Source organism: Talpa europaea, assembly GCF_964194135.1.
Source record: "Talpa europaea genome assembly, chromosome: 14".
In the NCBI taxonomy this organism is placed as follows: Eukaryota; Metazoa; Chordata; class Mammalia; order Eulipotyphla; family Talpidae; genus Talpa; species Talpa europaea.
The window spans coordinates 35,217,650-35,231,002 of NC_140082.1; the positions used below are offsets into that span (position 1 = coordinate 35,217,650).

General features: G+C 41.1%; 1 protein-coding gene across 1 annotated transcript in view; it reads right to left on the bottom strand.

Annotated features, from left to right (window-relative positions):
* Nucleotides 1–455: 455 nt before the first annotated feature.
* Nucleotides 456–13,353, bottom strand: part of FBH1 (F-box DNA helicase 1) — a gene marked incomplete at its 5' end in the record, with an annotated part of 30,794 nt that continues 17,896 nt past the window's right edge. Inside the window, 8 exons of the mRNA XM_084253788.1 lie at nucleotides 456–937; nucleotides 1,459–1,590; nucleotides 4,474–4,580; nucleotides 6,064–6,189; nucleotides 7,036–7,233; nucleotides 7,829–7,904; nucleotides 9,959–10,080; nucleotides 10,175–10,274. Coding sequence (XP_084109914.1) covers nucleotides 767–937; nucleotides 1,459–1,590; nucleotides 4,474–4,580; nucleotides 6,064–6,189; nucleotides 7,036–7,233; nucleotides 7,829–7,904; nucleotides 9,959–10,080; nucleotides 10,175–10,274 — 1,032 coding nt within the window. The 3' untranslated portion in view covers nucleotides 456–766. The remainder of the gene's footprint in view (nucleotides 938–1,458; nucleotides 1,591–4,473; nucleotides 4,581–6,063; nucleotides 6,190–7,035; nucleotides 7,234–7,828; nucleotides 7,905–9,958; nucleotides 10,081–10,174; nucleotides 10,275–13,353) is intronic.

Here is a 13,353-nt window from a genome sequence, read left to right on the forward strand (position 1 = left end):
TTCTATAAGAATACCTTATTACAACATCCACCCAGCATCCCCAGGCACTGAACCAGGTACCAACTTTCCATCTCTACCAACTTCCCTCTCCATGCCCTGGTGGCTGTTCAACTCCACTTCTCCCTCAACTCTTTCTGATCCTCAGTTCTACCTGTGGGAAATATGTGAACTCTAGCTATTGTCACTTTGTACTTGACCTTTTATTAGGTTGCCTCCCTGTTTACATTGTGAATCCCAAAATGACAAAGGCACAGGTTATATCTTAAATGTGTGTGACTCATTTTGTCAGGAAAATCTCATTTTTGATACACCAGTTATGGCCCTAGACATTAAGTGTTAGACTCTGCTTGTTGTATCAAGTGAATAGTGACAGAGATATTGAATAAAGTAAGCAAAAAGAAAGTTGGAGAAAGTTCAAAAACAAGAGTGCTGAAGCCAGGTGTTGCACAGTGGTCTGCCAGTGCTACAGTGCCTGTTTAATTGAAATCTTATAATAAAAGTTTAAATACATAAAATTTTTTTATCAAAAGAACACCCCCCCAGGTCCCCAGTCTGATGCACATGGAGGAGGGGCAGTGGAAACTGGCTACCTACAGGGAACGCAGAAATGACAGGTCCAACTCTCATTGGCGTCTTCCTCAAAAAATGCTCCATGAGTGAATTCAGAGTCTCAGGTGAATGAGCCCTCGGCCCCACACTGGCTTTCTTCAAGTAACTGGAGTCCACACCAGGAATTCTATGCTGTGGAGAATGCACCGCTGGGCTTTCAAAAGACCAGGAAGAGCAGGGCTTCGTGTCTGGGCAGCACTATGTTCTCAACGGTGCGTTCCATGGCACGCACCTGCTCAGGGGAGGCTGTCAAGAAGGCCAGAGGACCGATGCGCTGCTCTGCACAGGAGTGGCAGAGGTGGCCACCCTTGTTTTCCTTCCTGTTGCTCTGCAGTGAGTGATAAGAAAAGGAAATAAGGGGAACACTCAAAGAACAAGGATTTTCCACCAAGAAGCACTGATCTGCTGCTATGATTCTGATGTTTTCAGACCTGGGTGAACCCCTGAGTAATACTTCCCACAGTATGGTCCATCTTGGGAAGACTCAACTCTACCAAATTCTCTTTGAGTAGAAGCCAAAATTTATCAAGGCAGGGGAAAAAAAGCCCAGAGGAACATAATGGGACCCTCCAGGGTAAAGAGCTCTCCTCTGAGTGCCAGCCACTGTGATGATGTGCCAGTCACCCAGATGATGGCCCACATTCTGGACTTGTGGTTGCACTGTCTTTCATACACCACACTGCTCATGCCTTCCATACAGAAAGCCCCTAGTAAGGATTGCACAAATTTCTCTTTTATCTCCCTCACCCACAGCCCAGACAAGCAATAAAATAAGCAAGTGCAATAAAAGGCAAACAAATTTTGGATTCAACTCTGCAGAAAGCGAATGCTGCCACCAAGACCACGTACGTAAGTGATGGGCAGCTTCTTCATGGTAAGCACAGTGTCCACGGGGATGGCGTTGTTGCACTGTCCCACGCAGCAGCGGACTACTCCTGTTTTTAAGACATTACTTGTCAGTTCTGCTTGCAAGAAGTACTCCTGAGAGGAAAAGAGTGAGAAAGAGGATAACAGCAATATTTCTGCCACCTTGCCGGGAAACTCCAGTAATTAAGGAGCTATAAACACAAGTTAAATGTTGTATACATACTGGAGAGAAAAGCACTGAATGTCCATTTCCTTGAGTTTCTACCTTTTTCCCCTGCCTATAAGGTATCCCCAAGAAAGAACACTCAAAGCAGTTCAAATGGCTTCTTAGTGAAAGTGCTTTTTTAAAAGAAAAAAAGGCTTAATGGCAAAACATGTGAAACTATTGGTTCTCATCATAATTTGGGATATTTCTGAATTTTATCTTACGCTACCTGTCCCTGAATCATTAAAAAGTCTTTGTATATTCATTTTACAACCCAGATAAGCTAACACAGAGGACCTTAAAAGATCTACCCACATCAGCACTACACAACATTTCTATCCTCCAAATCTCTGGCTATAGTAGTGGCAAACAATTAACCATTTTCAGCTTCAGTTCTTCAGCTCTAAGGGCAGATCACACGGCACCTACACATCATATGGCTGTTGTGAGGAAGAAATACAACAGAACATGCTAAGCGCCCAGTACCTGCAGTGAGCACCCATTCAAATGTTACCTCCCAGACCAGAAATGTCACAAGCACAGAGACCATGTCCCTGGGGGAGTCTACACAGTTCTGGTATACCAGAAGGACCACAAATAACTGCTTACAAAATAATTATGATGTCTTATTTTCTGAATTACAACTGGCTATGTGCTTTTTTATTTTATTTTATTTTTTTTTTTATAGAGGCATGTTTTCTTTCTTTCTTTCTTTATTTGTTTGTTTGTTTGTTTTGTTTATACATGCACTGGGTACAGTCAGAAGCGCGGGAGGGTGAGAGAATTCACCAGAGCCAGAGTAGGGAGCAGAGCAGGCAGAAGGACCGAAGTACACTGCTGAGGGGAGCAGCGGGCGGCAGGAGAGGTCTGCATGCCATGTGGGACCCTCCTCTGGTGGCCGGGAAGCAGCCGGGGATCGAACTGGCTCTGCAGAGGCTGCGGGCAGCTTCGCAACCCAGTGCTCAACCGCTGCGCCACCGGGGAGGCCCTATGTGCTTTTTTTTATAGTCTATGTGTAATAACTTGTTTTTTTTTTTTTTTCTCTCTTATAAAATGTGCCTATCTGCTACAGAAACATCAGAAATAGTAGTGGCAAACCAATGAGTACTGACAATTAACTATGTGAAATCCTTTCTTAAAAAGAAAAGCATACATTTCCTATCCACTCATAGGATTTTTGCGATAAGGAGGGATTCCATTTGGGCAAATGAGAATTACTGTGATGATTCTCTTCATTTCTCCAAAACTTAAAGAAATAAACACAGGGACAAGAAAGGCTTCTGGTGATTAGCTGCATTTTTACGGGGATTAAAGAAAAAGGAGACAGCCAGATGCACTCTTGGTCATAGAGGAGACAAAAATTGCTCATCACTCTAGGCACGGGGGACAAAGGCACAAAGAAGGTTTTAGTGGTTTCAAACGACTCCAGTCAAACTGTCAAGGAAGGTGAGACTCAGGTGAGTCAAAATTACTTCAGGGAAGATGCATCTGATTTCAAACTCCAGAAATATTCTTACAGTCAAATAAACCTGTCCCAAAGAGGTGTGAAGAAAAATGACAAGGGAGATCTAAGAGAACAAAGCGTGATGAAGACGAAAGGCAATTAGCCAGGGCAAGACAGATCTGCGCAGTCACACAGGGTTTTATCTGCAAAGTTCCTCCTCCTTAAGCTCTGGTATTATCTTCCTCAAAATGTAAAGAGAAATCCTATTTTTTTGTTTGTTGTCTGTCTCTTCATCTAAAATATGGGCTCCATTCTATGAGGTCGAGAATTTTTGTCCAAAATTATAACCTCACTGCCTAGAGATATGCTTGGCACATAGCAGGCAGCCCCCAAAATAATCAATTATGAGCTTTAGCGTTCTGTTTTCCTACCACTGAACAACTCTGTGACAATACACCATTTACTAAAAAAAATGATTCCTGCCCCACACATCTGCCTGCCCCTAAGTTCCAAGTCATTAGTAGTTGCAACACTTAGATTCTACAGCTACAAATATTCTTACCTCCTTGAGAAACATGCAATCTGGAACTTCAACTAAATCATCCTGTTTTACAAAATCTTATATATTTTGGCGAGAGCCAAGAAAGAGTACATTAATTTTTACACTTTGAATTTTAAGTTTCAGGCTTAAGTATCTTTGCTTTAAGGAAAGATGCACTAAGTAGTAACTGTTTGCTCAAATTTCTGTTCAAGTTCTGTTTCTGTTCAAGTAGCAGCCTTGAAAAAGACTAAGTGGCTTATACTACAGCCCATGGAAGGCAGAAAAGAAATAGAAATAAGCGAGTGGAGGAGAAGGCTGGTGTGCCAAGTGTTGAGTGACTGCTGATGCTTTATTGCATCTCAGCCAGATGACAGGAGGCCAGATGGCTCCATGCTCATTCTCCCCTGGCAAGGACATATTCTTTCAGGGAAGTCTATTAGTAACAGCAGCTGCAAGTTCATAAAAGACTAGGGAGTGGGAGGGAGGGGAAGTTTAGACACAGAAAACAATTTTTGCTGTTTTTTGCCTAATAGTTTTGAGAACTGATTGAGCATGGGAGAAGACATTGCTGAATCCAGTTGGTATTTTAAAAAGAACTTTTAAAATTCAATTAGAAAAGAACCAATTTTTCTTTCTTTGGTAAGAGCACTTCCTGTACCATGGGCCATGGACTCTCACGAAAGAGAAGTCTTCTCTTCAAACCAGACACCGAGTCAAAGGTCTTCATAAGCCTGCAGGTTGATTGTTTATTCAAACCTAATAAAACCTGACCATAATTAAATTAACTTGTACTCCAGTTCCTCTTACCCCAGCCAAAGTCAAAATGTTCTCCAATGATTTAGTCATAATAAGACGCTTCTTGGCACGAGTTACTGCAACATACAGTAAATTCCATTCATCCTCAGAAAATGACTCTAAAGAAAGTAAAGAAAAAAATACAGATCAACTCCAAAGCCTACTTATAAAATAACATGTTCTTATGTAAATGTTTACCATCCCTCATCCACTCACCCCAAAAAACCATTCAAGACTTGTTGGCTATATATACAAAATTTTCCTACAAACACCATATCCAAAAATGAACAAAAACCTAACAGACTAGTGGCACAAAATACTGAGTTTTATTTCATGCTGCTACAGGTAAATTCCAGGAATCTGGCCATTGGCACTTCAACTCCTGAGAGGTGCTAGGTATGTGCTTATGGTAATCCTCCCAGCTCTCACCACAACCCTGTGTGGCTGATGGAGAAACTGAAGCTTATGAAGCTTAAGTCACTTAGACAAAACAGGCCCCATCTAGTCAAGGGCCCAGGAGCCAAACCCAAGCCTGCTCATCTCCAATGCCCATCTTTTCTCCATTTCCTGTACTGTGTGTCTGACAGTATGTTCTAGAATTGTCTTATGTTGTGACAGGACAACCAGAGAAGAAAAACACATTTACAAGTCTTTCCTGCCTACCTTACGCCTCTCTTCTCTCATTCACAATACCCCAGCACGATGGAAAGAACTCAATAAAAAGCAGTTGATCTGTGAATATACTAAAAGCCATTAAATTGTATATTTTACATGGGTGGATTGTATGGAATGTGAATTATATCTCAATAAAGATGTTAATCCCAAACAAGTACATGTAATGACCAGCAGGGGGAAAAAAAGTAGCAGTATATTAAATACACCCCTCCTCCCCAATAAAAAGCAACTGTTCTCGCTCTACAACCATTTCATTCCCCACTCCATTCCAATACCATGTCTTCCCCTCACTTATGAAGATATTCATCAGATAAGGAATTTTCAGTACTTGTATTTTAAGCTCTCCAATGTATGCTATCCAAATTTTGAACCCATGGTTAACAAAGAGCTTTAAGGAAACTGTTTGTAGGAAAACTTCAAACCATTTTATCCTAATATAAACCAAAACAATAGCACTGATGTTAGTTTAACAACTAGCATTGAGTATAAGTTTATATAGATGCAAATAAATGAGAGTGCTTACTAGTCCACTCATATGATTTTCTGGCCTCTTTAATAAAAAGGAGAATAATGAAAAAAAAAAAAACCAGCTTGTGAGCAGAAAATAGCACATTTTAAAGCTTTTATGAGGCTGGAGCACCCAATGTCTGACGACAAAAATCCAAAGCTGCAGAGTTAATGAAGGTTAAGTTGGGCTACTCTAAACATAACCACCTGCAGAGAGGTGGACCTTGTGAAGTTTGGTTTTTCGTAAAAATCCACAGTACAGGAGTCACAAGTTTAGGACTAGAAGGAAGTTTAGAAGTAGAAGGTTTTTCTGCTTCTAGAAGGATCCTTCCAAAGGTGCTATACTGTGTAACAAACATCCAGGCAATCCAAAGGCAACCCCACAATCAATTCTCAGAGAGGCCCTCAGTGCAGCCTTACCGACTCTGAAGTGGGGCAGTTGTGCGAGGTTGTGTCTGGCACAAGGCACCTTAACAAAATCATCCAGCACATGCACAGTGTCAAACTCCAAGCCTTTGGCTTTGTGCACAGTGCCCAAAATGTACTCTGGAATAAAAATACAGCATAGTTAGATGAGGGAGTAACAGGGAAGGAAACAAAATGGGGGAAGTAGACATTTCTTCCTATACTGTTGAAATTCAAACCACAATTTTCTTGCCTATGTGCAGCTTTGTGGGAAAAGGGGCAAAGAAGAACCTAAATTAGATGAGAGAGAGTGAGAGAGAAAGGGGGAAGTAAAAACTTAGTTGTAGTTAGCATATCTCAGGATCACAATGAATATCTCAGTGACTTGTTAATCCTGCTATTTTACACACCCAGGCTCAGAAGAGGGGTGAATGGCCTGCCCAAAGTGACAGTGGCTAAAAAGCAACAGAAAGAAAGGGCCCTCAGGAAACACTGCAGGTCTGCTCCCTTCTCTTAGGCAAGGCCAAGAAGGCAGCAGAGCTGCCCCTGGGTACACACGGCAGTCATGCAGGCAGAAAGGAAGCATCAGAAGACACATGTCCTGGGCCTCCCTGGTGGCGCAGCGGTTGAGTGCTGGGTTGCGATGCTGCCCGCAGCCTCCGCGGTGCCGGTTCAATCCCCAGCTGCTCCCCTGCCATCGGAGGAGGGTCCCGCATGGCACGCAGACCTCTCCTGCCGCCCGCTGCTCCCCTCAGCAGTGTACTTCAGTCCTTCTGCCTGCTCTGCAACCCACTCTGGCTCTGGTGAATTCTCTCACCCTTCCGTGCTTCTGACTGTACCCAGTGTTTGTATGAATAAATAAATAAATAAATCTTTAAAAAAATAAAAAAAAAAATCAATGTATATCAAGTCTTTTAAAAAAAAAAAAAAAAAAAAAAAGAAGACACATGTCCTTTCCCCTTGGGGGACGTGAACTGTTTCCTTTACCTGCAAAGTCCCGGTCTTCTATATGGCACTTTTCTATCCTCTCCACCAGTTCTGGAATCCTGATATTATACTTCTCAACAACGGCAATCTTTGCTTCAAGCTCCTTGTCCTCGGCTGCAGTCACATACCTCTTGAAGCCACTAAAGCCTTCTTTGTGCACCCATCTTCTAATAAACTTGTCCTTAATGAAGAGGTTTTCTACGGGGATACACACACAGGTTAACATGACACAGATGACATTGGCAGGCAGTGGCAGTAGCTCCACATTCCTAACCAACAGTGTAATCAATAAATGGTCTTCAAGCTGGGAGATCCGGGTTCTAGTCCCAACTACATCACTAATCTGCTGTGTGTTCCTGGGCAAGTCAGTGAAATGCCTGTGCTTTAGCCTCTCCGTCTCCAAACTGAGGTTAAAGAGCCCTACCCTTGAGATCCTTACCTACTTCACAGGGATTTGAAATAGCACAATAACACAAATGTGCGATCAAAGTGTCAGAAATGACCATGTGGGACTCATGCAGAAGGTTCCATGTGTAAAGTTGCCAAAGCAGACAGATGGTGGGAAAGACAAGCCTAAGGGACTAACATCAGAAAGAAATTTAGACGTCTGAGAGAAGGATCTGGAAAGAACTGTCAGTACCTCTGAAAACAGGTCTCAGGCATTTCACAAAAGCTAGCTTCACCCATTTCCAGAAGAAAATAAGAACACTGACTCAGAACCAGCCCCTCCTTCTCCCATCCCTTGTCACAGGAGTGCTTCTGTCCACTGCATCACAGCCAGGAGGGTACTCACGTTTTTTCCGTTCTTCCTCTGGCTGAAGAAGGATCCAAATATCAATGATTCTGTCCAATCCAAATGATTTAATCCCCTGAAAAAGTTTTTTGGTGGGATTTTTGGTTTTTTGTTGTTGTTCATTTTGTGTTGTTTTTGTTGTTATTTTTACAAAACAAAGTAAAGCAAACATAGAGATGGGATTTTGGGATGAGATGATATCTTTAACACAGATCATATTACACCCAAAGCATAAAGGCAATTTATGGAGAACTTCTTCAAGCACAAGCACTAGCACTAGGCTATTCCCACAGCCTGAAAACAGGATTAACAAGTTTGGGCTGCTACTTAAACTCTCCTTATGTTTTTTTTTAAAGGGGCAAAAGCTAGTTGCCCACTACTTTCTTTCAAAAAGGGCAATTTAAATCATCTACCTAACAGGAATATAAAATGATTGCAATGGAAAATATAAATGGCACCAGATATAAAGTATGGAGTATGAATAACTTACCATTGTTTCTTTTGAAGAAAGAACTAAAGGCTTTCTATAGGTTCAGACTTTTTTATGTTTAAAGGTTAATTTCTGGAGAAGAGTGCCTGATTTTGTCACCATTCAGCCTAATTCTACCTAGAAGCATGTGCTGAGCATGGATGTGGGTGCCCTTACAGAAGAAAGATAATAAGGGCTCCACATTTAAAGAATTTATCTTCTATTGGGGAAGGGTCACATAAAACACTAACGTAAAACAGACCAAAATGAGGGCCTCCCTGGTGGCGCAGGGGGTTAGGACGCAACCTATGAAGCTATCCGCAGCCACTGCAGTATGGGTTCAATCCCCGGCCAGGGAGCTACCCACATGGCGCAGCAGACCTCTCCTGTCTCGCCCGCTGCTCCCCTCAGCAGTGTGTTTCAGTCAGTCCGTTCTGTTCCCCACTCTGTCTCTGGTGAATCCTCTCACCCCCAACACTTGTGGTCTGTACCCCAGTTCTTGTATACATAAATAAATAAGTCTTTAAAAAAAAAAAGACCAAAATGAGACAATATACATTATAATTCGAAACCAGATGTGGTCAAGTACAATGGTGTGTGCTACAGGCAATGAGTAGATGTAAGAGAGGGGAAGAGAGCAACTTACTTTATATCAAGTCCAGCATGGATGATATTCCAAAGGCACTGTTTTCTTACAATAATGAAAATGACTAAATTATGCTACATCTACTAGATAAAATATTGTAAGGTCCTTAAAGCAGCAACATGAAAGAAAACATGCCTATGTGTCCAATGGAAAACAGCAGATATTTTTATGTGCACTGTAACTGCAATTATGTAATCTACCTATATATCAGGACAAAGACATAAGAAATTAGCAAAAGTGAGATTTATTATATGAAACATGGAAATTATGGGTGATTTTTTTCCTTTCAATTTCCAAAATTTCTCTAACTTGATTATATAAGCTTTATAAATGAAGAAAAAAAAAGAGAACATCTTTTATTACACTTCATATTGGGTGCGAACACATAGCAGGCTCTTGAAAGGGTTTTTTTTTTTTTTCCATAAATGAATAAATATCTTTTAGTTCTATGACTTTGCTTTGAAGAGTTAAAAATCCCATAGACATGTCAATCCTAACTTCCCCGTGAAACAGGTAAAGGAAAGGCATTAGTTTTATCTTAGAGATGGAGAGAATGAGGCACACAGAAGTTGTGACTTGCCACAAGCCACACAAAGCTAGTGACAGAACCAGAGCTAGAACCCAGGTGTTCAAACTCTATACATTTGAGCCCACCAGCACTTCCCAGCCATGCTGTCATCTCACTTGCTCTTACACTAATGAACAACATACACAAGAATGCTCGCAGGTAGCCAGCACCCTCATTTGTATAATCGAAGATGAGAAGGGCATTTATATCTTTTATAATGGGAAAAAAAAGTTCCTCTGTCATAATTGGGTCTGATTTTATAGGAATCTATGGTTAGTATAATCACAATGGCAGGGGTGAGGTCTGCGTCACGATGCTGCCTGGTCAAGAGTCAAAAACCCACATGTCCACTTGTATAATAATCCTAGTTAAATTGAACATTTTTATCAACTATGTGTGTCTGCTATGTTTCTGGGCATGAAGCAGTCAACAGAAATGTACTCTTACCCCAATCAAATGGATCCTTGCAGGTACTTCTCCATCAGTCACCCGTACAGCCTCATCAAACACATTGGCATTGGTCCGGGACAACAGAGCCACCTGCCCCTTTACATCGCCTCTAATGCCACCTTTTGGAAGAGAACAAAAACTCTATGGCAAGTCCAAAAAAAAGAGGAAACTAGTTTTTGTAGCAAACGAAAGAAGAGTAACCGAAAGCCTTACTCTGATGGTTTCCTCCAACCAAAGTCTTTTTCCTGACTCTCTTGCAGACATCCAAGATAGTGGCTCCCACATACGCTATTTCTACACCAAATCTAAAACTCTGTTAGAAAACAAAAACGAGTTAGTAATTGCTCCAAGAAGAATGTTAGCACATTTTTTTAAATTTTTTTTTTTAATTTATACAAGCACTGGGTACAGTCAGAAGCGCGGGAGGGTGAGAGAATTCACCAGAGTCAGAGTGGGGAGCAGAGCAGGCAGACTGAGGAAGTACACGGCTGAGGGGAGCAGCAGGCAGCAGGAGAGGTCTGCGTGCCATGTGGGACCCTCGCCGGCAGCCGGGAATTGAACCAGCACTGCAGAGGCTGCAGGCAGCTTTGCAGCCCAGTGCTCAACCGCTGCGCCACCAGGGAAGGCCCATGTTAGCACATTTTTATCATTGTCAAGTCCAGCCTTGCAAAATCCAACTGAATATGCTCAGCTCATCCTACCTGGAAAAGGCATTTGGAAATTCCCACTGCAAATCCTTTGTACCTAAGCAGAAGCTTCACGCTCAAAGAATTACTGACTTTATTTCTACATTTTCTGAATAGCATTTTCTATCTTAAAACATTAATCACCTATTTTTCTTTGCCCCTTCCCCCCAAATCCAAATCTTGACAATTCTTCCAGCATCCTTTCTGCTGTTTTTCGTATTGTTGCTACCTGCTCGGCTCAAACAACCAAACCTCACCTATTCGATCTCTTCCCCTCAAGTCTCCTCCCACTGACAAATGAGTCTCTATAAATTCTGTTAGATGAATCTTTCCCACACTTTCATCAAGACATGTCCTTGCTACAAAAACAGAAGAATAACACAGCAGGTCATCAAATAAAATCATCTTGTTAAAAGTCATTTTGCTTAAAGTCAGCTTATAAGAACATGTGAATGATGAAAAGTAAGGATTTACTTACTTTACCAGAGAAAACAGTGATGGGCTCAGGTTCAAGAGCCCTCACAGCTTGGACAGTCTTACCTCCCACTGTTCTCTGAGAAAAACAAACTTTTCTTTTAAGCAAATTTGCCCTTCTTTTCAAATCAAACCTAACAAAGAAGTTTAAATTATATAAAAGATTAAGGGAGACGAAGGAGGGTCTTTCCCCTTGCTTTTCAGATTCCCTTAAAATAATTAAAAACACTGCCCTATATATTCAGCCCCAAGTATAATAATCATTTCCTAAGCATTATTCAGTATTTCTTACCCTCCTTGGCTGGGCACATATTATTTTCTATCACCCTTTCTCACCTATCAAAATTACTTTCTACTCTCAAAACCTGGTTCAGCAAGCTACTTTCTGGAACAACAGAGATGTAAAGAGACTTTTCTCCCTGAAACTCATGCATTTACAACAATAAAAAATGGTATACTTTAGGCCTCCCCAGTGGCGCAGTGGTTGTGTGCTGGGTTGCAAAGCTGCCCGCAGCCTCTGTAGCGCCGGTTCGATCCCCGGCTGCTCCCCGGCCACGGGAGGAGGGTCCCACATGGTGCACAGACCTCTCCTGCCGCCCGCTGCTCCCCTCAGCAGTGTACCTCGGTCCTTCTGCCTGCTCTGCTCCCCGCTCTGGTGAATTCTCTCACCCTCCCGAGCTTCTGACTGTACCCAGTGCTTGTATAAATAAATAAATCTTTAAAAAAAAAAAATGGTATACTTTAGAGAATACAGTCTAAGGAAAACAATACTATCAACAAACATTCTGAGTGAATGAACCATAACCCAAATTATAAAATAAATATCCCTATATCTATACTGATATAATTTAATTTAATTAAATGAGAGAAAACAAATCTCCTTCAAAGAATTCCAAATAATTTATGTAAATTTTCCAACACTATCCTTGTGTGAGGGCTGGGATAATGATTTCTGACCAAAGCATGCTATATAAAAGGTAAGGGAGAGAGTAACTTGGAGAAGCCTATCCAGCACCACTGAGGCAAGGTGATCAATGCAACAGCAAAAATCACCATCATGTTGACAATATGTGTCCTCTATACAATGTGATGAAAATAACACTTTACTTCTGAGATCTTCCTCCCAAGAACCCATTATATCTGTCTAATTAGAAGAAAACATCAGATGAATTCCAGTTTAGGGACATACTACAAAACACCTCGCCAGTATTCTCAAAGTCATCAAAAACAAGAAAGTCTGAAAAACTGTCACTGTCACAAGGATCACAAGAAGACAATGACAACTAAATATAATGTGGCCAACTAATTAAGATCCTGAAACAGAAAAAGGACATTGCATAAAAACTAAGGAAATCTGAATAAACCATGGAATTTAGTTTATAGTAATGTATCATTCCAGTTCATCAACTGTGCAAAAATACCACACTAATATAAGAAGTTCGTAATAGAGGAAAGTGAGTGCAGGGTAAATGGGAACTTTCTGTTCTATCTTAGTTTTCTATAGCTGTGAAACTGAAAGTAATGTCCACTTAAAAAACTTTACTGTGAGGGCCTCCCTGGTGGCACAAGGGGTTAAGCACTGCACTATGAAGCAATGCACAGCCTCTGCAGCACGAGCTCGATCCCCGACTGATCAGGGAGCAATCCACATGGTGCAGCAGACCTCTTCTGACTCGCCTGCTGCTCCCCTCAGCAGTGTAATCTGCCTGTTCTGTTTCCCACTGTCTCTGGTGAATCCTCTCACTCCCTGCATCTCTGGCCTGTACCCCAGCTCTTGTATGCATAAATAAATAAATCTTTAAAAAAAAAAAAACTTTACTGTGAGCTCATGTAACCCTAAATCACTGTAGCACAGAACAGAAACCTAAAGGAACAGTCACAGAATAGGTGACTATAACAAAACAAAACAGAGTTCAGGTTAAACTGATAAAAAGTGGTGCCTCTTATACCTTATAATTAGAAGTGTTTCTTAAAAGCAGCAGTTCTCAAACCTCCTGGTCTCAGGACTTTTCACACTTTTAAAAATTACAGAAGCCCCTAAGAAGCTTTTATTTATGTAAGTTGTATCTATATAGATTTACCTTATTGTTGTATCTAGTTGTTATATCTATATACAGTTGTATCTATATATATTTACCCTATATATATTTACCCCATGAAAGAAACTCTTTCATTTAAAAATTACAATAAGCTCACTATATGATAACATAAAAAATACATTTTTCAAAACAA